This window comes from Elgaria multicarinata, chromosome 3 (genome assembly GCF_023053635.1).
Source record: "Elgaria multicarinata webbii isolate HBS135686 ecotype San Diego chromosome 3, rElgMul1.1.pri, whole genome shotgun sequence".
NCBI lineage: Eukaryota > Metazoa > Chordata > Lepidosauria > Squamata > Anguidae > Elgaria > Elgaria multicarinata.
This window is the reverse complement of record NC_086173.1, coordinates 25,119,809-25,146,615: the sequence shown is the minus strand read 5'-3', so window position 1 is coordinate 25,146,615 and position 26,807 is coordinate 25,119,809. Positions and strand designations below refer to the sequence as shown.

The 26,807-nt window shown below is 45.5% G+C and overlaps 1 protein-coding gene across 1 annotated transcript; it reads left to right on the top strand.

The window, feature by feature from the left end:
- On the top strand, positions 1-25,051 carry AMHR2 (anti-Mullerian hormone receptor type 2). Its single transcript, XM_063121435.1, has 10 exons — positions 1-193; positions 3,425-3,562; positions 4,733-4,819; positions 6,967-7,106; positions 10,157-10,384; positions 11,976-12,090; positions 15,393-15,553; positions 16,797-16,944; positions 20,948-21,084; positions 24,923-25,051. The coding sequence occupies exons 1-10, from the start codon at positions 1-3 to the stop codon at positions 25,049-25,051; spliced, it is 1,476 nt and encodes a 491-aa protein (XP_062977505.1).
- Positions 25,052-26,807: the final 1,756 nt, after the last annotated feature.

Here is a 26,807-nt window from a genome sequence, read left to right as displayed (position 1 = left end):
ATGAGCGAAGTTGCCTGGAGTAAGAATCGTAGCTGCATTTCCTATAGATCTGATGCTCTGACTCAGGGTTTGGAGCATCTCCGGGGCTTGATCTTGGAAGATGGCCGTAAAGGCACCATCCAGTGCCCTCACAACCAGTGCTGTTTTGGCATCTGGAACTGGACCCAAGGACAACTTCAAGCCAAGCTGCAAGGTGAGGATCAACTTGCTTGACAGAGGAGCTAGGATTCTTCCCTGAGAGTAAAATGGGAGCAGGATCAGATATGGGGATGAAGGCCCAAAGCTTCGCATGATTGCTGACCCCAGCCATCAATGGGTGGTGTTTTTTTTTGTTAAGTAGGAGACGAGGATTCCATTGCATAGCGTGAGAAAGGGCCACTTACAGGGGATGGATGTCTGGGGCTCTTGGCACCAGGATCTTGTAGGTTATACAGAGGCTGTAAGGGATACCAGAAGATCATCAGGTACACCCTGGTGTCCCAAAAGCAGCATTCCCTTCACCTTGTTGTTGTTTATTCGTTCAGTCGCTTCCGACTCTTCGTGACTTCATGGACCAGCCCACGCCAGAGCTTTCTGTCGGCCCTTCACCTTACCTTGCTCCAAAATATTAGTCACCACTGTGCTGGCTAGATCTAGGGCACTAGGCCAAATATTCTGGCCCTAGGGTGGACATGAAAACTAGAAAATCAGCACTGTGTGAGAGAGAAGGAAAAACAAACTGAAGTCTCAGCCTCCATTGGAGTCACTCGTCTTTTGATATCTGCCAAGTTAAAGTGCGTGGAGAAACACTCAGAAGTGACTCCTCGCCATGCAGAGCACATCAATGGAGAGAAGGGTTGTCATAGTGGCTCCAGAGCAGTGCACTGCCTCCTGCTTGTGCCACAAGCCTTATAATGTGGTCTAGATTGCCTTGGTTGATCTGTTGGAGAAGGGGCTGATAGCATGGTGTGTGTGTCCATGTGTATGCACATGTGTGTGTATTCTTGAGGCTAATTTGCACATCCTCATTTCTCAGTGTCTCATCACTTGATGATTTGCAGCTGAATGTGTGAATTCCTCCCTCCCACCCACCCCCACTGAAGTCTTGTGCTTGCACATGAAAATGAGCTGCAGATCACAGATCAAACACAACTCACAAAACCTTCACATCACCTCAAACACAAGGCTTATCAATGGATCAATCAATGCATATGCCTGTTTGAACTAGTGAAGTGCTCTCCCCAAGCCTAAGAGATATGGCAGGTCATAAACAAACCATATAATCACTAGGTGGTCAGTCTTCAATTGCCTTGTGATTTTGTCATTGAAGCCTCTCAAGAAACAGCGGAAGAATCATATTATGCTCAGGCAGGGTAGGATAATTTGGAGTGTTCATTTATTCCGAAGCCTAGAACATTCTGATTTATTAGACAGTTAATGAAGTCTATAAAAATAAATAAGTATTGCATTTCTATTCCTGACTTCCTCCAAGGTGCTCAGGCTGGCCTCACAACCCTGTGAGGTAGGTTAGGTTAAGAGTGACCAGCTGAAGGTCACCAACTGAGCTTCTTGGCTGAGTGTGGATTTGAACCTGGGTCTCCCAGTTTTGATCCAGCATTCAGTCTATTAATCACATTGGTTCTCTGTACCTTCTTATGATGTATCTATTTGCCTTTCTTGAGAGAGAGAGAAGCAGAAAGCAGGATGGGGTTGTGATGTTTGCTCCTCCAGGCTCACACAAAGAGAAAAGAGATTGTTGCCTTAGAAAAGATTCCCAACTGGCTTTCTTACACAAATATACACTGTCCCTTCTGCCCTCCATTCTGAAGAGGGCCGGGGAGCTGCAGTTACTATGGAGAGAGATGGAAAAGATAAAGTTGGAGTGCACATTCTGGAAGCTTGTATCAAAAGCAGCAACTCCCACCTTTCCTTGCTCGGTTTGGCTAGGAGCAGCTGTACAGGGCTTCCCGCAAGCACAGCTACCAGTAGCTCAATATGAGCTCAACAATTCCTCATCTTCCCATTCTAAGAGCGGCAGGTCCCTTCCTCACCATAGGATTTGCTCCTACACTAGGGTAACCATATGAAAAGGAGGACAGGGCTCCTGTATCTTTAACAGTTGCATAGGAAAGGGAATTTCAGCAAGTGTCCTTTGTATGCATGCAGCACCTGATGAAATTCCCTCTTCATCACAACAGTTAAAGCTGCAGTCGCCCTGCCTTCTTTGGTATCTGGTTAATCTAGTATAGCTCAAGTATTGCTAGAGTGACCAGATACAAACAAGGGCAGGGCTCATGCAGCTTTAGCTGTTGTGATGAAGAGGGAATTTCACCAGGTGCTGCATGCGTACAAATGGCACCTGCTGAAATTCCCTTTTCTATACAACTGTTAAAGATACAAGAGCCCTGTCCTCCTTTCCATATGGCCACCTTACTATATATCTCACCCTCAAATCGCCTTCTGTTGCACAAAAATAGTAGTGGCTTTACTTACGAGGAGGTTGTGTGAATGACCACCCAATCCTAGTATTCATGTTTGCTGGGATGTCCTGTTGATTTCATAGTGGCAGCCTATTTATAAGACTCTGAGAGACCTGGCAGCTGAATTTTGGAGTTACCCACCCCCACCCCGCTACACACACACATTTCTCACTGCACCCTGTACCAATGTCATTTTTTTTCTCAGTTGAGGTGTAATGTTGATGTGGCTCTCTGCATGTTTAGCATGGCTGCCTGAATGAGATCAGGGGTCCTTCCAGACAGACAGCTTCTAGCAGTACAAGTCTAAAGTCATTGTGCAACTATTCTATCCCCCCCCCCGCCCCAATAGATTTTCTATTTTAAGAAAAAAGATGGAAGAAATGGCTAAAAAACACAGGAAGGATAAAAATAGAATACTACATTGTCTGGACTCTTTAAAATTCCATGAATGTGGTGGGGTGATTGCACAATAAAACCTCATCTGGAAGTACCCAGGTTCTTCGATGTATATAAAAGGAGGCATAATTATTATGTTTTGATGTAGCTCACTCTGTCCCAAATGCTCAAAGTGGGCAACAGTCCCAGAGGCATCAAAGGTGACAAATTGACCCTGTCCTGACCTGAAGAAGGTCAAAGGGCCAAAGGGAACAAAGGAGGAGAAAGAAGAGTGCAAATGGCAAAAACATCGAGTGTATTTCAATTTATCTTGCAATTAGGATTCTTGCAAGTCCAGCTGTTTGTGATATATATTTGGGAATTGTTATTATACGCTTCGACTTGCTGTAGCACTGATAGGCTACAGCAATTAAAAGGGCTGAATAAATTATTAATATTAGAAATGATGAAACTGTTGCATAAGGTGGGGCTTTTTAGAATCCCAGCTTTCTTTTTCTTATGAGAGCAAGTTTCCACCCAGCATGGTTTTAATGACCCTCCTTTTCCCCCCTCTCCCCGCCCTTATTCAGGTTGCTGGATGAGCGAAAACGAACCCTGCGATTCTCCGGCCTGTGAGTCTCAGTCCGCTACCCTCATGTTGTCCTGTAGGTGTCGCTCTGATCTGTGTAACGCCAATATCAGCTATGCTGGGCCTGGAGAGAGGCCGGGTAAGAGGCCTGTGGAGTCAGGGGTCAAGGGGCAGCTACGGGGTGGAAGGGCATGAGGAGAAAGAGGCAAGGCTTCTGGGATTACATCTCAGAGCCATTGTAGAACAGGCATGGGGAAACTGTGGCCCTCTTGATGTTGTTGGAGTAAAAGTCCCATCATCCCTGTGCAATGGGGCAACCATAGAATCACAGAATAGCAGAGCTGGAAGGGGCCATTGAGTCCAACCCCCTGCTCAATGCAGGAATCCACCCTGAAGCATCCTTGACAGATGGTTGTTCAGCTGCCTCTTGAATGCCTCTAGTGTGGGAGAGCCCACAACCTCCCTAGGTAACTGATTCCATTGTGGTACTGCTCTAACAGTCAGGAAGTTTTTTCTGATGTCCAGCTGGAATCTGGCTTCCTTTAACTTGAGCCCGTTATTCCGTGTCCTGCACTCTGGGAGGACCGAGAAGAGATCCTGGCCCTCCTCTGTGTGACAACCAGGATGATCAGGGGGTCTGGAAACAAAGCCCTATGAAGAGAGACTGAAAGAACTGGGCATGTTTAGCCTGGAGAAGAGGAGATTGAGGGGAGACATGGTAGCACTCTTCAAATACTGGGATTCCTGGATTCTCCTCTGCAATCAAAAGTCCTATAGGCGCTCCCTTGCCCCCATTACAGGGACTGCACTCGCCCTTCTACTGTTTCAGCCCTGATACCTCCCATGTGCTTCCCCCCTCCCCTCCCCACTCCACCAGAGCATTGTAGTGCCACAGTGTGACCTTCAAACATCAGAAGGCAATGGGAGGACACAGGAATGTTTGGCTGTGCAGATGGGAAGGGGTAGGCTGGTGCTTGTGGGGAGGGAGACGTTCTTTCCCCTCCTTTAATTTTAATTAAAACATCAGAAGAATATCCTAAGAGGATGGAAGGAAGCTGATGCCAGGGATGGGCAGAGAGGTCTCGGAGACGGACATGCAGAGGCCCATAAGCACCTGAAGGTCTGGAGGAGGGGTGGATGGGATGGGTGCCCAAGGCTTTGAGCCAATGTGCTTGGAGATATACACAGTTACCTTTTGTGGGAAGTAGGTTTCAAGAGATTATTCTTCCCCTCTGAAACTTGAAATGTGCTGTAGCAATTCCTCCCTCGCTGTGTGGATTTTGTGACCACCTCCTCTTTATCTTTGCAGCGGAGTCTTTGCCTAGCCCCAGTGGGACCTTCTGGATCATCGCAGCCTGCCCTGTTCTGTTCTTCCTGGGTTTTCTGATGTTTCTAGGTATTGTGACTTCAGGGGAAGTTTTTGCGAGGTATTTAAAATAAGGGTTGGCTGCGCAACAACGCTGAGTTCAGTATGGAGGACGTCAGCCTGGGATACCCCAGATGAGGGAGTGGTAATGGTAGATTCTGTGTTTGCCACAGAACGGCAGAGTCTGTGTCGGCATTATTGGGTACCTACCAAGGCCCCCACCCCAGCCGGGGGCCCGCTGCTGATCCCCAAGACCCACTGCCCCTGCTCTTCCTCCTCTTTGCTGTTGCTGACTGTTCACTTACACTGACCAAGCATGCGAGCAGCGGCCTCCATTTAACTTGCCCTCTCCTTCTGAGGAGTGGTACAGACTGGATCCAGAGGGAGAGGGCAAGTGAATGGGCAGTGATTACAGTGACAAGGAAGGGAGTCTATTCAGACCATATGGAAAGGAGGACAGGGCTCCTCTATCATTAAACAGTTCATCAGAAAAGGATTTCAGCGGGTATCATTGGTATGCAGGCAGCCCCTGACGAAATTCCCTCTTCATCACAATGGTTTAAGCTGCAGGAGCCCTGCCCTCTTGAACAGATACAACTTTACCAACTTGACTGTTGTGATGAAGAGGGAATTTCACCAGGTGCTGCATGCGTACAAATGACACCTGCTGAAATTCCCCTTTCTATACAACTGTTCAAGATACAGGAGCCCCTGTTCTCCTTTCCATATGGCCACCCTACAGAAGAGTCCATTGAAGGGATCTTGCCCAAGGGCCTTCCAAATCCTGAAGCCAAATCTGCATAGACACATTCATGTGCATAAATGTCAGTCCTTAGTTTGCAACATGTGAGCACTTAGATCAAGTGTGCAGAACCACATTTTCAACCCCAGGGCCAAATTCCATTTTGGAAAAGCTCTCGGGGGCTTTCCAATAGTAGGCCAAGCCAAAAGCAAAACGAATGCAGCCCAAAATGCAAATGATAACAACAAATATTAGCTTAAAGCTCTTACTGCCAGTAATGGAAAAGTTCAACCTTTAGAATGGGGAAAGGCTGCACAAAAGCTAGGAAACCATCAAACGATTCGTGGTTGGCCAAAAGGGGGTGTGGCCTTCTAAGAACCCCCAGAGGGCCAGATTTGGCTCCTGGGCCTGAGGTTCTGCACCCCAGACCTAGATTCTCTCAGAGACTTGTTCTCGAACACTGTGCTATTACTATAGACATTACATTATGCTGCACATGAGAGGCAAATGCACTGTCATCCAGCACCCAGCGACCTGCATGGTAGCAAGGGATCATAGTGGAACCAATGTACATGGCACTGGCTGCCCAATCCCATGAGAACATAAGAAGAGCCCTGCTGGATCAGACCAAGGGTCCATCTAGTCCAGCACTCTGTTCAAACAGTGGCCAACCAGCTGTCGACCAGGAACCCACAAGCAGGGCACAAGTACGATGGCGCCCTCCCACCCATGTTCCCCAGCAACTGGAGTATATAGATTTACTGCCTCCGATAGTGGAGGTTGTACTTAGCCATCAGGACTAGCAGCCATTGATAGCCTTCTCCTCCAGGAATTGATCCAACCCCCTTTTAAAGCCATCCAAATTGATGGCCATCACTACATCCTGTGGTAGTGAGTTCCAGAGTTTAACGATGTGCTGTGTGAAGAAGTCCTTCCTGTCCATATTCCACTATGCCAGCTTTCTTTAACCTGGTGTATTCCAGCAGTGCTGGACTACAACTCTTCTCATCCCAGCCAACATAGCCAATGGCTGTTCTGGCTGGTGACTATAGGAGGTGCAGTCCAACACCACTAGAGGGCACCAGTTGGCGAAGGCTGCACTGCACTATGCTATGAGCAAAGATATTGATACCGGGTGCAGAATAGATGATGATGACGAAAACAGAGCATGTTTCTAGCCCCTAATTCTTCAAAAATAGCCTAGGCATGACAATATGTGAGCAATATATATAGTGAACTTTGGGTGTGGGAGGCTGACCAGGATTTCTAGTGGACAGGAAGTAGAACTTAATTGTCCTGTACTTTGCTTCTCCCATGACCAGCAGAATAAATTAGGCAAATATGGGAGTATTTACATAATCTATGTTGGACCCAGAACTTGAATTGCTTTGGAATGCGTGCGTTGCTGCAGGGGCAAATTTCTCTCTCCTTGTAGTTCTAAGGCACTGGAAAGTCCCTGCAATGCTAATAAGCGTAGAAGAAAACAGGGAGCTGAACAAGGTCACCGCAGCCACAGAGCAAAAGGACAAGCGAAAACTGCCCAGCCAGGAGCTTCCAGACCTCCAGTTCCTTCAGGTATCAGTCTGGTCCTGGGGAGGACCATGGTTCAACTGAGAGTCACCATGCTTTGCTTTGCCCTCCATCTCAATGGGAGTGTCAGGATTTGAACCTGGTGCCAGCGGAGCTGCTTCCCGGAAGAAGGAGCCGCAGGTGGCTTGACCTTGGCCATTTGCACCGCAGCCCAAAATCCTCATCCTGAGAATGAAATGATACCTGAGAGCCAAACTGAAAACACTGCCTACTACAAAACTCCTCCCAGATTTGCTACCTGCTCCGGGCACTTGGGCCTCCTCTAAACAAGTGATTTATTATTACTCACAGAAGTTTTCAGGTTGATTTCATGATGTCATCAACAACTAAGATTTCTCCCTGAGGAATCCTCTAGAAATCCCAAGATGATAGAACCACTTTTAAAGTGGTACTAGCTGGGAAATAGCAGCATTTTCCACTACTAGATGGTGCTATCTCAATAGAGTTCAATGGAACTGAACGGAGGGGAAGTATTCAGTTCAACCCCCTTGTTGCCCCTCTCCTCCTGTGTAATGCAGCCCATAACAATCACGCCAAAGATCCAGGAAGCAGAAAAGCCCTGGGTAAACAGCACAATCCCTTAATGTAGAAATGGTCTTGCAGTACTTGAACAAGACAAGAGAGGCTCAATCTTTCACTCCGTCCTACTCATCCCCTAAACTCAGTCACCAGAGCATGATACTGATGCACGTCTCCCGTCTCCCACCATGCTAAGGTGTTCATTTGAGATCCATTGATCTTTTGATGCAAGTTGGGGCCACCAGTTATTACGTGTGACTGAGATGCCTCCCCGTTGTCAGTTTGGAGCTAACAGAGCAGCCTTCTCCAACCTGGCCCTCCCCAGATGTGTTGGAGTACAACTTCCACCATCCCAGCCAGCATGGCCAGTACCTGGGGATGATGGGAGTTGTAACCCAACACATCTGGAAGGCACAAGGTTGGGGAAGCCCGTCATAGAGCTTCAGAAGACAGTGTGACAAGGGACAATTCTATTCAGTTGTCATGATATAAAAGGGTGTGATTGGATAGGTCTTTTCATAAACAACTCGTAAATAACGTCTGGGCCTCCTGCCTGGTCTTAATGTTCTTAATAAGGAAGATAAAGCAGAGAAGAAACATTTGTAATGGAAATGATTCTTCTGATGCCCCTCTCCCCCCACCATTTTATAGGTTTTACATTCTCATTACAAACCTGACTGCAGCAAGAGCTGCTTTAAGTGAGGTTAAAGTGGCTCTTTCATATTCATTTTGTAATACAGCAAATGTAATACTGGCGTTGGCCAGAATTCTCATTTGCATTTCTCCTAATGTGTCTCCTTGGTTTTCTGTATAATGATCGACTATGAGATGTTAACATCAGGCCCAGCACCCTCTAATTTTGTATGTCCCGTCCGTCCGTCCCCCCGCGCTTCGGGTGTTTCCCTACGGGAGGGTCCTTGCACTACTAATCAAGAGGCTTTGTGCTATTATTCTGTCTTTCCCTCCTTAATGGATCTTCTTTTTTTAATGTGTGCAAAGACAAAAAGACAGAAGCAGCAGTGGTAAAATATGGGAAAGTTGCAAGTGGAAGCTGACATTGTCTGGATCCCCCCATAAAATTCTATGAATGAGGTGGGGTGATTGCACAATAAAAGTGTTGTCAGGAAGCACCCTTTATGTTTGCAGAAGAGAAGGCTTGTCCTATGCACCATGGGATGGTGCCCCAACAGATCAGAGACCCGGTGAAAGAAAGCACTTGCAGATCTTTGTGTGCAGTTTCGCTGCATGTAAAAGTTAACCTGGTATGGAAAGCAAATCTCCATTTTTAAACAGAATATACATTCTGGCCCATGTCCTTCTGTAAACGAGTGAACTCACAAGCACAAAGCTGGTGGACTTTTTTTGTAGTTAAACTGGATTAAGCTTGTAGTACAGATATGCCTTAAGAGTTGCTTCTCTTCTGTCTTCTAAGATTTTATCAAGTATAGACCTGGTTTGCACATAATGGTAACCCATGAATTATTTAACCCATTGGTTGTTGAATTCTGGATTGTGATGTATGCACCCAGCCACGCTAATGACCCATGGTTTGTTAACTACGAACAAGCCAGTAAGAGAATCGGTGGTTTGTTTTTGGATTGTGAACTCTGGGTTTAAATTAGGGTTGTCTTTATGTATGAAGCCAGACCCATAGGTTGCTCATGGGTTGTTTTGCCAGGCTACAGAGATGGCAGGCAAGCGAAGTAAAGAAAAAAATCTCAGCTGCTCTTTATACCTCAAAGGCAGTTAGGATACAAGGAGGGAGCAGGCAGAGGGAAACAAACAACTCAGATTGAGAAAACAATTGTCTGCCAGACAAACCCTGTGTAACACAAGAAACTATGGGTTAAATAAATCATGGGTTAACATTATGTGCAAACCAGGTCATATTTTTGAAGGCAAACTCGTTTCACATCTGCAAAGGCTAGAAGCTTGTAACAAGCATGACACATTGAAAATGGAAACTGATTGATTTAAAAATGGCTGCTAGATTAACAACTTTCTGTGCTTGCATGGGGCAGTTGAAGAAAAATGGAATCTAGTGTATAGGGGTTTGCTTGGAGTCTAAATCTTAGGTCTGGGGTCCCCAGTGGACACCTCTCTTGGCACTCACTTGGCTCCCCTACTCCTCCTGATTTTACTTTTATTTAAGATTTGTAATACTATTTTTAATGGAGGGGCTAGCTTGCTTCAAAACAAAGTGCTGCCATCCATCACCATCTATTTTTGGTTCAAAAAAGTGGTTTTGTGTTTTGGAGCTCAACCTCTGCTGTGTACTTAAGTTCTTGGGGAAGTTATTTTTGTTTTAGTCTCACCAGTTTGCCTTCTGGTAACAGAGTGTTTTGTGACCAGCCACTCCCATCATGGCAGCCATTTTATGAATAAGCAAGTCCCCCCCCCATGGCAACCATTTTGTGAGAGTGCCCACAACACTTCCTCAATATTCCAAATGCGCCCACCAACCAATACTTAAGAAGTTTGTTGTAACCTTCACCCTAATTCTTTCCCCCTAACAGATTCTCCATGATGGGCAGTTCTCCAAGCTGTGGCAAGGAACGTTCCACCAGCAGCCGGTAGCCATCAAGGCCTTTCCCCCTTTGTGCTACCGGCAATTTGCATCTGAGTGGGCTGTGCACAGCCTCCCGCTGATGAGCCATGACAATGTGGTACGGCTTGTGGCTGCTGGGTGTGGAGGGCCAAATGAAGAACAGGACGGCCTCCTGGTGCTGACACTGTACCCACTGGTGAGTGGCATGTGCAGGGAGAGCTGAAATGGTTTTGGTTAGTGGCAATTGATGTACATATTTATCTGACTGATTACCAGCCCAGCATTGTCAGGGCTATGTGTATTTTACATGCCCACCATTTTGACATGTAAGTTAGGAATCTGGAATCCCTACAATAATATTCAGCATCACTGGAATCTCAGTTTCTCTTTTTTAAATAGGCAAGTTTCAAGACCTTCAGGCTGTAAAGAAATATTTGGAAACATGTGGGCAGTGCCTAGTGAAATTTCAGATACTAGAAGGGGATGAGCAGGGATATCAGGCTCTGGCCCAGCTCCTTGTCATTCACCCACGGCCATTATTCACCCACTCATATCCCTACAACTGAATAGTAGCAGCATCCTTATTTGCTCGCCTTCCTTTCATTTATTCCCCGAGGCCTTGCAAAAAACAAGCAACCCCCAAACCCAAATTCTTTCACCTGAAGCAGAGAACGCACAATGATCCAATCAATTTGCTTCACGTGCAGGATTATTCTGTGTTATAGATCCCAAATCCTGCCACCCAAATCATCCTTTGACTACAATAAACAAAGGCAGTATTAATTATGCCAGGGCCTTGGGTAGGCTTACCTGAAACTAGGGCCTAATCTACACCTTCAGACATTTTGGCACAGAAGAGGGCGGCTTCTGAATCTTCCCCGCTTCTGCGATTTGCACTCATGGGGCACACACGGCCAATGTTTACTGCAGTTACAGGAGTGCCATTGCAGGCACATGTGCACCCCTTAACGGCGCTTGTGCATGTTGATTGGCAGAAATGGGCGCTGCTGAGCAGCTGACGTGGCTATGGGGCAGAGATATTTTTTTAATGACTCTTGAGGCATACGCAGACACGCAGCAACACATAGGCGGTATAAACACTGGCGAATATGCGCTCCTGCACAGAGATATGTTTGTATTAAAAACAAACAAAAAACAAGCACACTTGGCAGTAAAACACGCCATGTGGTGGAAATGGCGGACAGGTCCACCCTTGCACACCTCCGATATCCATGCACATGCCCCTCACAGCTTATTGGCGGTTCGCTGAGCTCGGAATTCCAACAACCTCGCAAAGCAGGGAGGGCACACCACACACGTTCTTCAGAATGGACATCAGCTGGAAAAACCGCACATATTCCTTGGAATGGATGCAAGAGAGCCGGAAAAACTGCAACAAAAGCAGTCAGGGATATTCCAATATAACTGAGGGGTGGACCCAAGGTCCCCGGGGGAGCAGGCGAATGTCATGTGCCCCGTAAGTGACGACTGCGGTACGATCTTGCAATAAACGGCTGGTGTAGACCCCCCCTAGATCTGGGGAAATGGTAGTTGATAGAGAAGCAAAGCTTATATTAGGTCATGTCAGAGAAAACAGTTCTAGGAGTGCAGTCCCATCTAAGGCCTGGTTCTTACGAACAACAGCCCTGTTAAATGCTGTGATGACTCATTCGCACATGTAAGGCATCGCTTGATACTGCAGTCATCAAGTGATGAATATATCTGTCGATCAGCCCTGGTTAGTGTGCTTGTGGCCTAAACCGAGATTAGCTGTGTTGTCTTTGCAGGGATCCCTGCGACATTTTCTCAGTCAGTGTGTTTGTTCCTGGGACATTGCCATCCGGCTAGGATCATCCCTTGCCAGGGGCCTTGCTTTCTTACATGGGGAGCAGTGGAAGGAAGGTAAGAGGCTGTGGGTCTGAGGATGCTTGTTTCCCCCCACTCTCTGCTAGAACACCATTTTGATCTCTGCTGATCTGCAACTTCTCAGTTAGTGGTACAGAGCCAACTGGGGCATGGTGAGTTTGTGAAGTCCTCAGTCCAGTGCAGTAAGCAGGTTTGCATTTGCTACATGTAAGACGCTGCGCCATGAGGCAACTCCAGGCCACTCTTACTGCAGGGATAGAAAGTACTTTTCCAGGGATTTCATTTCACATTCCAGATCGGTGACGTCTTCTGCTCCTTTGCCTTGGGAAACCAACCTAGGACCATGGGCTCTGCAATGAGTGTGGCATCATCCTGGGGAATGTGATACCTGCTACAGCAAGGGTGGGCAGAAGGTAGATCAGCTTCTACTGGTAGATTTCTGGGTGTGATGCAGTAGATTTGCAAGGATTTCTGAATCCCAATCATTTAACAATAGCAACACCAGAAGATCTTTCTGCAATTAGTTTTCTGAAAACGAATACTTAGGGAGACTGAGGAGTGGATTTCTCTGAGCTTGGTTCTGGTCCTGTTGACAAATTCCTGAGCTGAGCATGTGTTCAGAAGCACCCTGGTCCTTTTTTCTTAGTATATGTCCACCTGCCTGAACTACAATTTTGCACCTGGCTCTGGTTGGTGGATTGCAGGGTTGTAGTAAAAAACAGAGTAGATCCCACAAGCCTTAGGTCTGGCCACCCTTGGGCTCCAGCATTCAAAGAGAAACTCAAGGATCTGTCCTCTGGGCTCATCCTTGTTCCCTCTTGTTACAAAATAGGAAATGTAGGTTGAGAGGGAGAGGGACTTTGGACTCAGAAAAAGCACACAGCACCTCCCTTGTGGAATGTAGTTTGGAGATTATATGTCTGAATGTTCTCTTGAGTAAAAAGCTTCCTGCCCCAAAATAGGCAGCATGTCATGGTAAAAAGAATTACATCCTGGCCATTTCCCTGATGTGCTAGTTTTCTTCTTGCAGGTTTGCATACCCACACTAATTGTATCTTGCATTCATTTGATCGTGTATTTTTTTTTTTAATGTCCTGAATAGTACCTTAATCAACACCACCAATGCAAAAAGCCAATATTGTATGAATTGCACCCATATTGTATCAAGATATACAACCACAGATGTTTAGATACACATTTTTTTTTATTTTGATTTTTTGGGGAGTTTTTAAAATATACCTACATAAATTTGTAGATATCCATAGTAATGAATGCATGTATGTGAAAATGCAGCTTACTAGCAATTATATGTAGGCTTCAACGAAAGTGGACCCAATATCCAAATAAATATCCATTTGAAGGTGGTGGCTATATGCCACCCATTCAAATGCTGAAAGAGTTTTTAAGTCCTCAATGGATTGCATTATAGGAGATGAACATTTACACTGACCATTCATTAATTTCCATAAAGCAGGTGAATAATTTAAAAGACCGTATACATCAGTGATTATTAAAGACTGTTCCAGTACAGAGTTTATCCATATAATGACCTCCTCTTCCGAAGAAGCAACTATTGGACATTGTCAAAACATATGTTTAAAAGAAGGATTAGCTATATTGCACTTCCAGCATTAGCTGAATTAAACAATATTTTATTAAAGAGAAATTGCAGTGTCCAGTAGACAGGAAACAAAAAAATTTGCTGAATAAGACACAGCATAAGATCCGTAGATATGATAGATACAGATGCCAAAGCAACTGATTAGGCAGAATGGGACAATCCAATTCCCTGTTCCATTCCTGATTAAAACCCTATCATATTTATTCACTAATAACAAGTGTTTCTAAAAATGGATGAGGGTTGCTTTGCCTCACCAGCCTCAATAAGTGTTTCCAGTAATGACGGAGAGAGTCTCATGATACTAATAAATGCTACAATTAAAAGTACTGTCATTTAGCCATAGCTGTCATATTTGGCATGCAAAATTGAAAATGACAAAAACTCATCATTAGCACCTGCCAGTTGAACCAAAGTAAAATCATCATCATCACCACCACCTTATCTGTAACAAAAACATTTTCTCACTAATTTTTAGGACTGGATTTCCCTATAAAGTAAATTTAGCATGAGAAAATGGATCAATGTGTAATTGATGGGACATTATATGCCACACTTTTCTAACTGTAGAAACTGTGGGAGCAACCCCATGCATTCTTCTATGTCTAGAACCTCATGCCATCCATTCAGAGAGAGGAACCAGATTCCAAAACTGACCAAGGAGGAAGATCCAATGCAGACAGGAAAACCCAAAATGGAGTATGAGTCAGCAGATAACCCTTTCGAAATAAGGCAAAATCCAAAGAAACAAATCCTCCTTAATTGAGAGTTGCATCCTTTTCAGAGATCATCTTGGTAAAGAGGAACCCCACAAAATTTTAGGAAATATTTTTGAAGTATAATACATGCAATGGATATTCTCAGCCACCTACAAGAGACCACAGAACAAAGGTAAAGCCCATTTCAAAAGAAGTTCTTTTTCAAGTTGATGTTGAGCATATAGAATCTTAGTACACCATAATTACTATTCATATAATACCAGGTCTTTGCATTGGTGGTGTTGATTATGGTAAGAAGACCCTCAGTGTGTGTGCTTTTATATCTGAATATTACTGTGAAACGTCTACTGTTGTCAACTAGGGTGACCGTATGGAAAGGAGGACAGGGCTCCTGTATCTTTAACTGTTGCATAGACAAGGTAATTTCAGCAGGTGTCATTTGTATATATGGAGAACCTGGTGGAATTCCCTCTTCATCACCACAGTTAAAGCTGCAGGAGCTATACTAGAATGACCAGATTTAAAAGAGGGCAGGGCACTTGCAGCTTTAACTGTTGTGACCAAGAAGTTTCACCAGGTTCTCCATAATTCCCTTTTCTATGCAACTGTTAAAGATACAGGAGCCCTGTCCTCCTTTTCATGTGGTCAGCCTAGTTTCTTGCATTGATTGAACATTTTGCCTTTCCATGGCCAATGGCTTGGGATGATGGGAGTTATAGTTCAGGAACATCTGGAGAGCCACCGTTTCCCCTGCTCCTGGTCTATTCTGGCCAGCAGCAAGGGTTCCAGAAGAAAGAGGTCTTCTCCATCATCATCATCATCATCATCTACCTGAGATCCTTTAATTGGAAGTGCCTGGACCTGAGCCTTGCACATGCAAAGCATGTACTCTGCCAAACAGACCCTCTTCCTCCCTCTGTTCTGTCCACATCGTTTCAATGAGGTTGTGCTTGGCGGAGCTGATGATTTCATGCTGCTGCTACCCTTCCCTTTGTTGCCAGGTCTGCATAAACCAGGGGTGGCACATCGAGACCTGAGCAGCCAGAACGTCCTGGTGCGGGAGGACAGGACCTGCGCCATCACCGATTTTGGCCTCGCCATGACCTTGCCTGCGTGCCACGAGCGGTGGAGGGAGGGCCCCACGGAAGGCATCGTCCGCAAGGTACCTGCATTGCTAAAGGGGTGGAGTGGAATGAGAAACACTCACACCCTCTTGCCCCTGCTCAGCCGAGTACTTCAAGACTGATTTCCCCCATTGCTCAGCTGTGGTTTTTTTTTTAACCAATGCAGGGAAGTGGTTGTGGTTGTGGTAAGAGGCCTAGCAGGAGGTTGGTGGTCTGGATGATAAGCCCAGCAGGCCATAGATTCCCCTCTCCTGCTATACATATTTACTTGGGATTAAGTTCCATTTAACTCAATAGGGCTCACTTCTGAGTAGACATGTATAGCATTGCACAGTTAGTCTGGATCCAAACCAATGTTGTTCTTATGAGTGAAACTGGGGGCAAACTTTAGTGGGTTGGGCCACAAAGGGCCAGATTAAATGGCTGCATCCAGCCTGAGGGCTGCCTTAGACACAAGGAAGGGGCTGAGTAGTAGAAGAGAGGCCCAACTGCTTTGCAAAATGACTTGTCTCTCAGCAGAGATGGAAAGCAGGGGGTGGGGGTAATTATGCAAACTATCCCAATTTGCTTAATTTCTCCAGGTCACAGAATGCATTTCTTTATATCTCACCTTTCCTCCAAGGAGTTTAGGGCAGCATACTGAGTTTTATCCTCACAACAACCCTGAGATAGGATAGGTTTAGAGAGCATGACTGGCCCAGGGTCACTCAGTGAGCTTCATTCCAGCAGGGATCTCTTTGGTCCCCATCCAGCACTCCAAACATGATGCTATATAGGCTTCACAAGTAATGGAAGGCAGTAGTTATTAAGTAGTACTATATAAAGTGCCAAAAAGGAAAATGAGAAGAAACCCTATTTCTGTACATATATTATTCTGATGGTATTGTCTCAGGTGCTAAATGTTATAAAAGTCTGTAATATTGTTGGACTGTATTAGATTTGTATTCTTGCATGTATGATATATATTATTGGTTATTATAGTACCCAACAATGTGATTGTTAACCACTTTGAGACGCATCAGTTGGTTTTATACATCCTTATAAATTGTAAATAAATGGGTTATTTGATAATTATCACCTTTTATTGGTGTTTGGAGTAGTTGTGTGCCTTTTTGGCACTTTATATAGTGCTATATAGGCTTCTCCATGTCACGTTGGCTTCTCCCTGTCACTTCATCTTTGGCCCCGGCTATACAAGGACAGGCTGTACCAACCTCTGAGCATCACTATTTCCTATCCCTTCCATAAGCTGTGTGTGTCACTCGCCCACATTTTTCCTAGGCAGGGGCCCCACGCTACATTGCTCCCGAAATTCTGGACGAGAGCCTGAACCTGCAAGACTTGGGCTCGGCTTTGAGGCAGGCCGACGTCTACTCCCTGGCCCTGGTGCTGTGGGAAATCCTGATGCGATGCTCAGCACTCTTCCCAGGTGAGCAAGAGAGGGAGGGAGAGGAACCACCACAGTTCATCCACCAACCTCCAAATCAACAGTTATCCCAGTCTCTGCTTTGCTTTATTCTCCATCACTGATACTAAAGATGCATCCACATGAGAAACATATTGATTTTATTTTATTTTATTTTATTTATTTATTTATTACATTACATTTCTATACTGCCCAATAGTTCTCTGACCGGTTCACAAGAATGAAAACCGTAAAATGCAATATAAGTGTAATATACAGTGTGAAATAACAGTATGCAATATACAGTGTGAAATAACAACCCAACAGAACCTAGCAGGAGTGTAATGATTTAAAAATACAGTGCCAGATTTAATACATAAACGGAAAAACTAAAATGCCTGGGAAATTAATAAAGTTTTCACCTGGCACCAAAAAGAACACAATGTGGGCCCCAGGTGAGCTTTTCCAGGAAACTCATTCCACAACCAAGGTGCCATAACAGAAAAGGCCCTTTTCTTAAGAGCCACCCAACGCATTTCCTTTGGTGGAGTTTTATATCGGTTTAACTGCCATGGCTGCCTCCCCTAGGGTGACCATATGAAAAGCAGGACAGGGCTCCTGTGTCTTTAACAGTTGTATAGAAAAGGGAATTTCAGCAGGTGTCATTTCTATATATGGAGAACCTGGTGAAATTCCTTCATCACAACACTTAAAACTGCAGGTGCCCTGCCCTCTTTTAAATCTGGTCACTCAGATATAGCTCCTGCACCTTTAACCGTTGTGATGAGGAGGGAATTTCACCAGGTTCTCCATATATACAAATGACACCTGCTGAAATTCCTTTTTCTATGCAACTGTTAAAGACACAGGAGCCCTGTCCTCCTTTTCATATGGTCACCCTAGCCTCCCCCCCCCCCCACACACTTAGAATACTGGGAATTGTAGTTTGAAGAGCACCTCCCCATGATCACGCAGCACCTGAATAGGCTCTCCTCCCACTGACCTCCCTCCAGCTGCCCTGTTCCTCTCTTCCCCTAGTATTTATTTATTTATCTACAGGGATGCGCGGCTCCCGGCTGGCTCTCCAGGTCCGCCCCCTTCCCTATCCAGCCCAGCCAATGGCGACCAATCAGGGAGTGCCATGGGCTCCGCAGCCAAAAAAGTCTGGGTAAGTGCCCGACTTTTTTCTAGTGGAGTTTCTGGGGTTTGCCTCCGGATGGTTTCGCAATGGCGGCTGCGTCATGTAGATGTCCTGCCGCCACTCCGGATCCACCTCGGGGCAAACCCCTCGTCAAGACAAGCCAAAGATAGCTTTTAGATGGGGGTTGCAAAGTCTGCTCACATTTGCCACATCCTTGACCTTTGCAATATAACATATATAAAAAATATATATCATTTCACATGTTTCACCTCTTCCTCACCCCTGTCCTTCGTAAACAAATATAGTCTTATTCCTCCCTTTGGTGGAAGCCTATAAAGGAAGAGCAGGTTACGCTATAACATCTGTTTCAGCAATAAGGATTTGATGGAATCATTACCTGCTCTCAGTCATGCCCTGCAAGTTCCAAGCTGGGCAGCCTGTTTGCTGGATTCTGTACAAAGGTTTGCTGGCAGCAAAGACAGATCAGTGAAAACAAATGTATCTGTTTGCATCCAGCACTGGCTTGTGGGCTTTTATGGGTGTTAAGTTTTTACCCAGTAACAACAGGCACAGTTATGATTTCATAATCTGCAGTAAGAACCATCCAGTATATCTTCTGGTAAATATTTTTGAGACATGGTGCATCATTACAAAAGCAAAAGAAACTGCCTTCCCCCCCGCCTCAGCAACATACCAACTTCTGTTTGTCAACAAACATGTTTTCGTTGCTGTTCTGACCAGTAAGCAGTACCAAAGCAAAACCGTTTCCACGACCTGCATCTCATCTCGTCAAAACTACCACAAATCAACAAGTAGAGAGATGCAGGAAGTGTTGCAGTCACAGCGTCTCCTGTCCCACTTTCTCCCACCCCCTACCTTTGGGGAGTTCAAAAAAGCCCCCACGGCATGGAGGCTGGACTCCTAAAAGCCTCTTGCATCACCCTGGTTCCATTGCACATATCACTTATGGCTATTTAATCTACTGGCACTACTGCAAGGCTTTGCTTGTGGCACACTGTGGTGTGGGTTGCGTCTGGCAGCGGTGATGGCCGTAGTTTGTGAATGCTCCCACATCCACCTCTATTAGGGTGACCATATGGAAAGGAGGACGGGCTCCTGTATCTTTAACAGCTGTATAGAAAAGGGAATTTCAGCATCTGTCATTTGTATGCGTGCAGCACCTAGGGGGGATCTACACTACTGCTTTTAAAGTGCTTTAAAGCACTTTGAAAACGTTTTGAAACCTGTATATGCAGTGTGTCCTGGGCCCCAACAGTTGTCAAAACTGTTATAAAGCGCTTTAAAGCAGTAGTGTAGATCCCCCCCTGGTGAAATTCCCTCTTCATCGCAACAGTTAAAGCTGCAGGAGCCCTGCCCTCTTTTGTATCTGGTCAGTCTAGGATAGCTCCTGCAGCTTTAACTGTTGTGATGAGAGAATTTCACAAGGTACTGCATGCATATGAATGACACCTGCTGAAATTCCCTTTTCTGTGCAACTGTTAAAGATACAAGAGCCCTGTCCTCCTTTTCATATGGTCACCCTATTTAACAGTTGATTAGAAAATGACATTTCAGCAGGTGTCGTTTGTATGCATGCATCCCCTGGGGCAATTCCCTCTTCATCGCAACAGTTAAAGCTGCAGGAGCCCTGCCCTCTTGTATCTGGTTACTCTACAAAAGAAGGCAGGGCTCCTGCAGCTTCAATTGTTGTAATGAAGAGGGGATTTCATAATTTTTACAATTATGTAATTGTAATGCATACAAATTACACCTGCTTTTCTATACAACTGTTAAAGATACAGGAGCCCTGTTCTCCTCTTCATATGGTCACCCTACCGTCCTATTCTAGCTCCCTGCCCCACTGCCAAATGCATGCAAACAGGAGTGTTATTCTGCACTGTTGGATTATGGTGTAGGTTATGCTGCCACCTGCTGGCAGTTCTAGGGCATGGCGTGCTGTGTGAGTATTTCCTGGGATGGAGCTGAGCTTCGGTGAAGGTTTATTATCTCGGTAGCACTGAGATTCGGATTCGTTCTTTCTCTTACTTGCATGCTGCTTCCCTAATCCTCCCCTCCCTCTCTATTCCTCAGACACCTTTCTCCTCTAAATCCCTCCTGACAAGAGGTCTCTCCAAACTTTGCCTTGAGACTTTCCATTTCCAGCAGTCTTGTGTGAGTCACCTGCTGTGCAGAATGAGAGTTGGTGTTCTGAGTAGGGTGACGCCGACAAGGAGGAAATGCATCACCAAAAGAGAGCACAAAGCTCTCCCACGCAGAGCCACGGCCTTTCCCGGAGAGCAGGCTGAACAGGCAGGCAACACAGGTCACTTGGTCGCAGTCTTCCACACTATGGGTGAAATGTACTGTATTTCTATTATTAGGGTGACCATATGGAAAGGAGGACAGGGCTCCTGTAGCTTTAACAGTTGTATTGAAAAGGGAATTTCAGCAGGTGTCATTTGTATATATGGAGAACCTGGTGAAATTTCCTCTTCATCACAACAGTTAAAGCTGCAGGTGCCCTGTCCTCTTTGAAATCTGGTCACTCTAGTTTAGCTCCTGCAGCTTTAACTGTGGTGATGAAGAGGGAATTTCACCAGGTTCCCCATATATACAAATGACACCTGCTGAAATTCCCTTTTCTATGCAGCTGTTAAAGATACAGGAGCCCTGTCCTCCTTTTCATATGGTCAGCCTAGTGTACTCTAACGGATACAACCCCCTGAAAACAGCTTTCAAACATTACAAGGGCTACATGGAAGTGATACTTAGCTGTGAATCAGGGCGACATGACCTGTGATACCACACCATGGTGTGACAGGCATTGGGCCTGCCATGCACAAAATAATCCCCTTCCTACAAAGTTGCCCATTTCTGCTTTTCCAGAGTACAGGATCCCTGAATTCCAGTTGGCTTATGAAGCTGAACTGGGCAGCAACCCTACATACAGTGATCTGCGGAGGCTGGCAGTTGAGGAAAGGGGGAGACCAGCGATTCCACCAGCTTGGAGAAGATTTGGGCAGGTAAGTCAGAGTGCAATTTTATAGCTCCTTACTTGGATGTTAGCCCAATTGAACTCAATGGGAGTTACTTCCTCCGAATTGATATGTGCAGAATGGTGAGGTTACAGTCTTTTGCCACCGAGAAGGGTCCTATTTACAGCCTCGATCAATTAAAGATTTTAAAATCTTTTATTAATTTGACTTGGCGACTAGTCCTGATGGCTATGTGCTACCTCCAGTATCAGAGGCTGGGGAACATGGGTGGAAGGGTGCTGTTGCCCTCGTGTCCTGCTTGTGGATTTTCCATGGGCAGTTGGTTTGACACTGTGTGAACAGAGTGCTGGACCAAATGGACCCTTGGTCCGATCCAGCAGGGGCTCTTATGTTCTTAAGACTTTTCTCCAACCAACTACTGAATCAACTGAACAAGTTTTTATTTTCTAGTTTTCATATTTTGAATCATTAAAACAAAACGTCAAAACATTTTTTTCTTTTTAGAATTAAATGGTGTTTTCTTTTAAAAATGCCATTTAGTTCATGCAAAAACAGTGGAATATCAGAGGAGCAGCATAAGAAATAGAAGTATGATTAAATCTAGGGCTAAGCTAGACATTACATTTCAGACATATAGATCAGTCTTTATACATTAAGAAAAATGTAATGTAACTAAAAGTAGTCACAGGATGCTGCAATTCTGAGCAGAAAAAAAACTGGTGGTGGGAAAATATTTTTCATTCTTAAAAAGTTGGGACAGATGGAGTGGTTGGAGTGTTGGACTGGGGCTCAGGAGATCCGGGTTCTAGTCCCCACTCGGCCATGAAGCTCAGTGGGTGACTTTGGGCCAGTCAGACTCTCAGCCCAACCTACCTCACAGGGTTGTAGTTGTGAGGATAAACTGGAGAGGAGGAGGAGGAGGATCATGTAAGCTGCTTGGGTTCCTTGCGGGGGGGGGGGGAGGGACACACCAGTATAAGTATAATAAATAAATAAAAATCATCTGCATCTAATTTTGTCTCTAAAATCAATTTAGGCCACATACCCAATGGGACTTATTTCTGAGTAGACAGACATGCATAGGATTGTAGTGTTAGATATTTCAAAGTCCTAATGAAATTGATGCTTTTTTGGGTTTCTCTTAAATGCGAGATAAGTTTAAACTAACTTATATTTTATATTCTAATGGCAAAGCTACATCTGTCATGTGTAGGATGGTAAACCCATTCTTGCTATGACAAAAGATGGGTCCTATTGATTAATGAGAGTATGGCAGGATGATAAACTAGTCCATTTACACTGGGTGAACCCTTTCACCCTCTTCTCAACCTCCCTTAGTGACAAACTCAATCAAGCAAATGTCAGTTTTTGAGCCTAAACATTGATGCTTAATTGGTATGTAGAGAGCAATGTTCCTGAATTTTGAAAATCTTTCAAAAGTTTCTTTCAGCTTTGACAGCAGCAGTGGTCTGTCTGTGTATCTATCTCAGATGTATCCTCACATAACTGTTGTGCAAGGTGGACTTCCATCATTATATTGGTGGATGGGGACTTAGAGAAAGCATCGTTCCTGGATCCCATGCAGCATTCCGGGTTGAGGAATGGTTTGAACTCAAAAGAAGTGGGAGGAGAGGTGGATAGAAATGTTTTAAACAAAACAAATCTGTCATTTCTCATAGCTTATAGCATTTTTGCAAATCTACCCACAGTTATTACTAGCTCATATGTTAAAATAAAAAGTTTACTAGCTTGTCTGTCCACACAGATCTATGTCAGTCACTTGTGGTACGTTGGTGGCCTAAAGACAACAACAAACCTTTCTTGTGATTTACAGAAACTTCCTCTTCTTGGTGGCCCGGAGGGTTGGATTATTTATTTATACATCTCCAGCAAAGTACTTGGCATTTTACAGAGTTCTAGTAGAAAATAAGAGAGGTGCTTGCCTATGAAATCTCTGGGAAGAAGCTAGCAATGGAACTGTTGGCAATGGGGAAGCCAGGAGAGGAATAGGAGGGGGGAAGTGAGAGTTAGCAAGAGATGACCGTGATCAGATGCAGTTACGCACCTCTAAACAAGCGATTTATTGCGTGCTTGTGATTGGCCACTCATGGAAGTTTTGGGGTCAATATCATGACGTTGTCAACAACCGAGATGTCTGCCGCGGAATCCTCCTGAAATCCCGTGATAAAAAGACCCATTTTTAATGGAGAGACACTGGTTACAACTGGGCATGTGGGAGGTTAAGCCAAAAACTTCATGGAAAAGTTGAGTTTTGAGAAGGGATATGAAGGAGGAGAGAGAGAGAGAAGGCACCATGTAACATGTTTATGGAGGAGGAGTTACAGTCATAAGGAGCAGCCAACCCCTTAGGTAGCTGCTAACACCCACAAGCCAGCAAGACGCCCATTGCCAACACCTTTTTTTGTTTTCCTTCCTTCTTTTCTCTTTCTTTGGTGTGATGCATATGTTTACTCATGCAGTCATGGCCAAGGGAGTGTAAAGCTCCATTGTTGGTCCATTATCCCAATAGAGGAGAGGCAGGGGCGTGACAAAATGGCTGACGTCTTTTTATATATAGAAAAAGGCAAGCCATCACCACATTTTGGGCTACTGCTGTCTCTCACAAGCTGGCTAGTTGGCCTAGCTCTGCAGCCACCACTGCTCACTGCCTTGTTCTGGGCTCACACCAATGCTCAGCAATGGAGGCTTCCTCCTCACCTCACCGTGGGCTCCTGCCACAGTGACAAGCCCGCCTGGCTGCCAGCCTCCTCCTGCCATTTCCAGAGAAATCCAACTAGCTGCCTACAGATCTCAGAAAGGCGAATTAGGATTGGGGGTTGGGACAAGGAGAAAAGCTCAGGCTGGCAGGTGAGGATGGCAAGAAGTATCCTGTACCTTGGTTTGGTGGGTGGACAGGGGTAGGTAGGTGAGGGCCACTGCAGGTCTTTCACCACAAAACCATGGAACTAGGTTGGGTTCAGCTAAAGAGGATGGGAGGGATTCACTTAAGAAAACAGGTGGCTGGGGATGGTCAGGCTGCAGGAGCGAAGGCCAGGCCAGGGCTATATCCAGAGATAAGAGCAGAAAGAGAGGCTTTGAAGGTAAGGACAAACCGAGCTGGACGTCTGAGGGAAGGGGGAGCCAATGTCGGGATTTGAAGAGATGCGTCCAGGTCCGGCCCTACCATTAGGCAAATGGATGTGGCTGCTTCAGGTGTCAGATTTTAGGTGTCACAAGAAGGCAGCAAACGGTTAGTTAGTTATTATTGGTATGTTTACTGCTCATAGGATTTTCTGCCTCATGTGCCAAAAAAAAATAACAGTGGCTGCTTTTGGGTACTATGGACCTTGATTTGGGGGCAGGGGATTCTATTTGCTACTTTTCACCTCATTTATTTATTTATTTATTTCCACCTCAAGCAACAAAACATCTTGAGATGCCCTGAGTGCATCCCATGGACTTACTTGTAACAGTCAAGAGGTTGTTTAAAAGCCCGTCTACAGTTAATATTCCATCTCCTGGACAGGAGCATAAATGGCTCCTTAGGATTTGCTCCAAGAACAGTGTCCCAGCCAGGGTGGCCAAATGCAGAAGAGGGCAGGGCTCCTGCACCTTCGGCAATTGTGTAGAAGAGGGAATTTCAGCTTGCATGACAACCCACCTCTGCTGAAGTTCCCTCTTCTTCACAATTATGATAGATGTTTTTATTATGCTTGTTGTAACCATTGGTTGAAACAATAGCTACTGCTACTAGACGTAAGAGCCCTGTCCTCTTTCATATTTGGCCACCCCATCTCCCACCATCTTGCCTCATGAACTTGGTTCCGCCTGACAGCTGTTCCCTTCGGTCTGTGCTTTTTCCTAGGTTGCTGCTGTCTTACAGGAGCTCCTAGAGGACTGCTGGGATCCGGAACCGGAGGCTCGCCTGCAAGCAGAGTGCGCCCAGCAGCGGCTACAGCAGCTGGCTGCCGAGGATGTGGTGAAAGAGTACTGAGGTCAACGTGTAACGCTTTACAATCTACTTTGCTTGGACATCAGCCCTTGCTTAGAAGAGCTCGTCTGCCTTTTGAAAGCAACGAGAAATCCTACTGCGCACAGCGTCTCAGCAGGGCCCTATCTGGCAGCTCCATCCGACGAGCGTTTTATTGCACGCTCGTTACTGGCCGCTCACGGAGTTTGCTCAGGTCCCTCACATGACGTCGTCTGCCTCCCGCATGCCTTCCTCCTGTTCTGGCCTTCCTGGCGTGACAAAAAAACAACCTCATTGTCCGATTTTTTTTAAACTCGGAATTGCTGCTCTCTCCTGCTGTGTGCAGGAGAAGCAGCGCCATTAGAACAGCGGACTCAATGGGCCTCCTGTGCATTCTGAACTTCCTCTTTTGAAAAGAGGAAGTAACTGAGGAATGAAAACATGAACGTAGGGGGCGTGTTAACCCCCAGTGTGATGGAGCTTTGGGACTCATCACAGAGGAATGGATGTATTTCATTTCACATATATATATATATATATATATATATATATATATATATATATATAAAGTCTGTCCACTTAACACAATGTGTTCTGTCCACTTAATCAACTTGAATTGCATTGGGTTCCAGTCTGCACTTTACTTTTGCCCCATCTAACAATTCTTGGACTCTCTATCACTTGAATCCTCCCATCCCTTACATCAGTACAACTAAGGCCTTCCAATACTACACAAATTCTGTGATTTAGCCTGCAATCCTAAACATACTTTACTGGGAATAAGCCTTGAACAACACAGTGGGACATACTTCGGTGTAAACACGCAGAGGGTTACACTGCGAGTTGCCCAGGTGCAGAAAGAGGTACTGGACACAGAATTCAGCTAAGAATGCTTGTTTTCTTAAAACAAAATGTGAGCCGGCTTGAAAGTATTACGTGCAATGGCTACTGAAGGGTGAGATGGAGGCATCCAGCAAGGTGGCAAGTCCTTGGCATGGAGGATAGGAAAAAGATGGGTAGGGGAAAGGAGAGAATGTGTGTGTGTGGATGAAGTGTGTGTGAGCATGAGAAAGTGTGGGGTGATGTTTTTAAAGTTAAAGTCATCAGCACCCTGCACACATCCTCTCTATGGGGGCATGTGTGTTACACACCCATCCCTGTTGAATGAACCTGTGGAGGGGACTGCAGGCTAGTCCTGTCCACGTTCATCAGAAGTATTCTCCACGTGTACATTTATTTGTTTATTTATTTATTGCATTTATACCCCATCTTTTTTCCTCCAAGGAACCCAAGGCGGCGTACATAACCCTCTTCCTCCTCTCCATTTTATCCTCACAAAAACAACCCTGTGAGGTAGGTTGGGCTGAGAGTCTGTGAATGGCCCAAAGTCACCCAGTGGGTTTCCATGGCTGAGTGGGGACTAGAACCTAGATCTCCTGATTCACAGTACAACATTTTAGCCACTATGCTATACTGGCTCTCATGTGCAGAACACTCCTAGAAGTGAGGAGAGCGTCTGCTTGGCCAGGTCTCCTCCACGCATAAGCTTTCTGCATAGGCAAATATACGCACAGAGCACTCCTGCTGCAGAACGTCAAACAGATAGTCTTCGGGTGGACGGGGTGGAGCATGGCAGCTGGTGTTGGCAGTGGGTGGGAACAGTGGGGTGGGTGGGTAGTGACGACCTTCGGGGAGAGAGGGTGTGGCTCCAGCTTTACTGACCCACTGAGTTTGGACTCACCCACCTCCAGCCTCTGCCCCCCCCCAAGAGATTACCTCT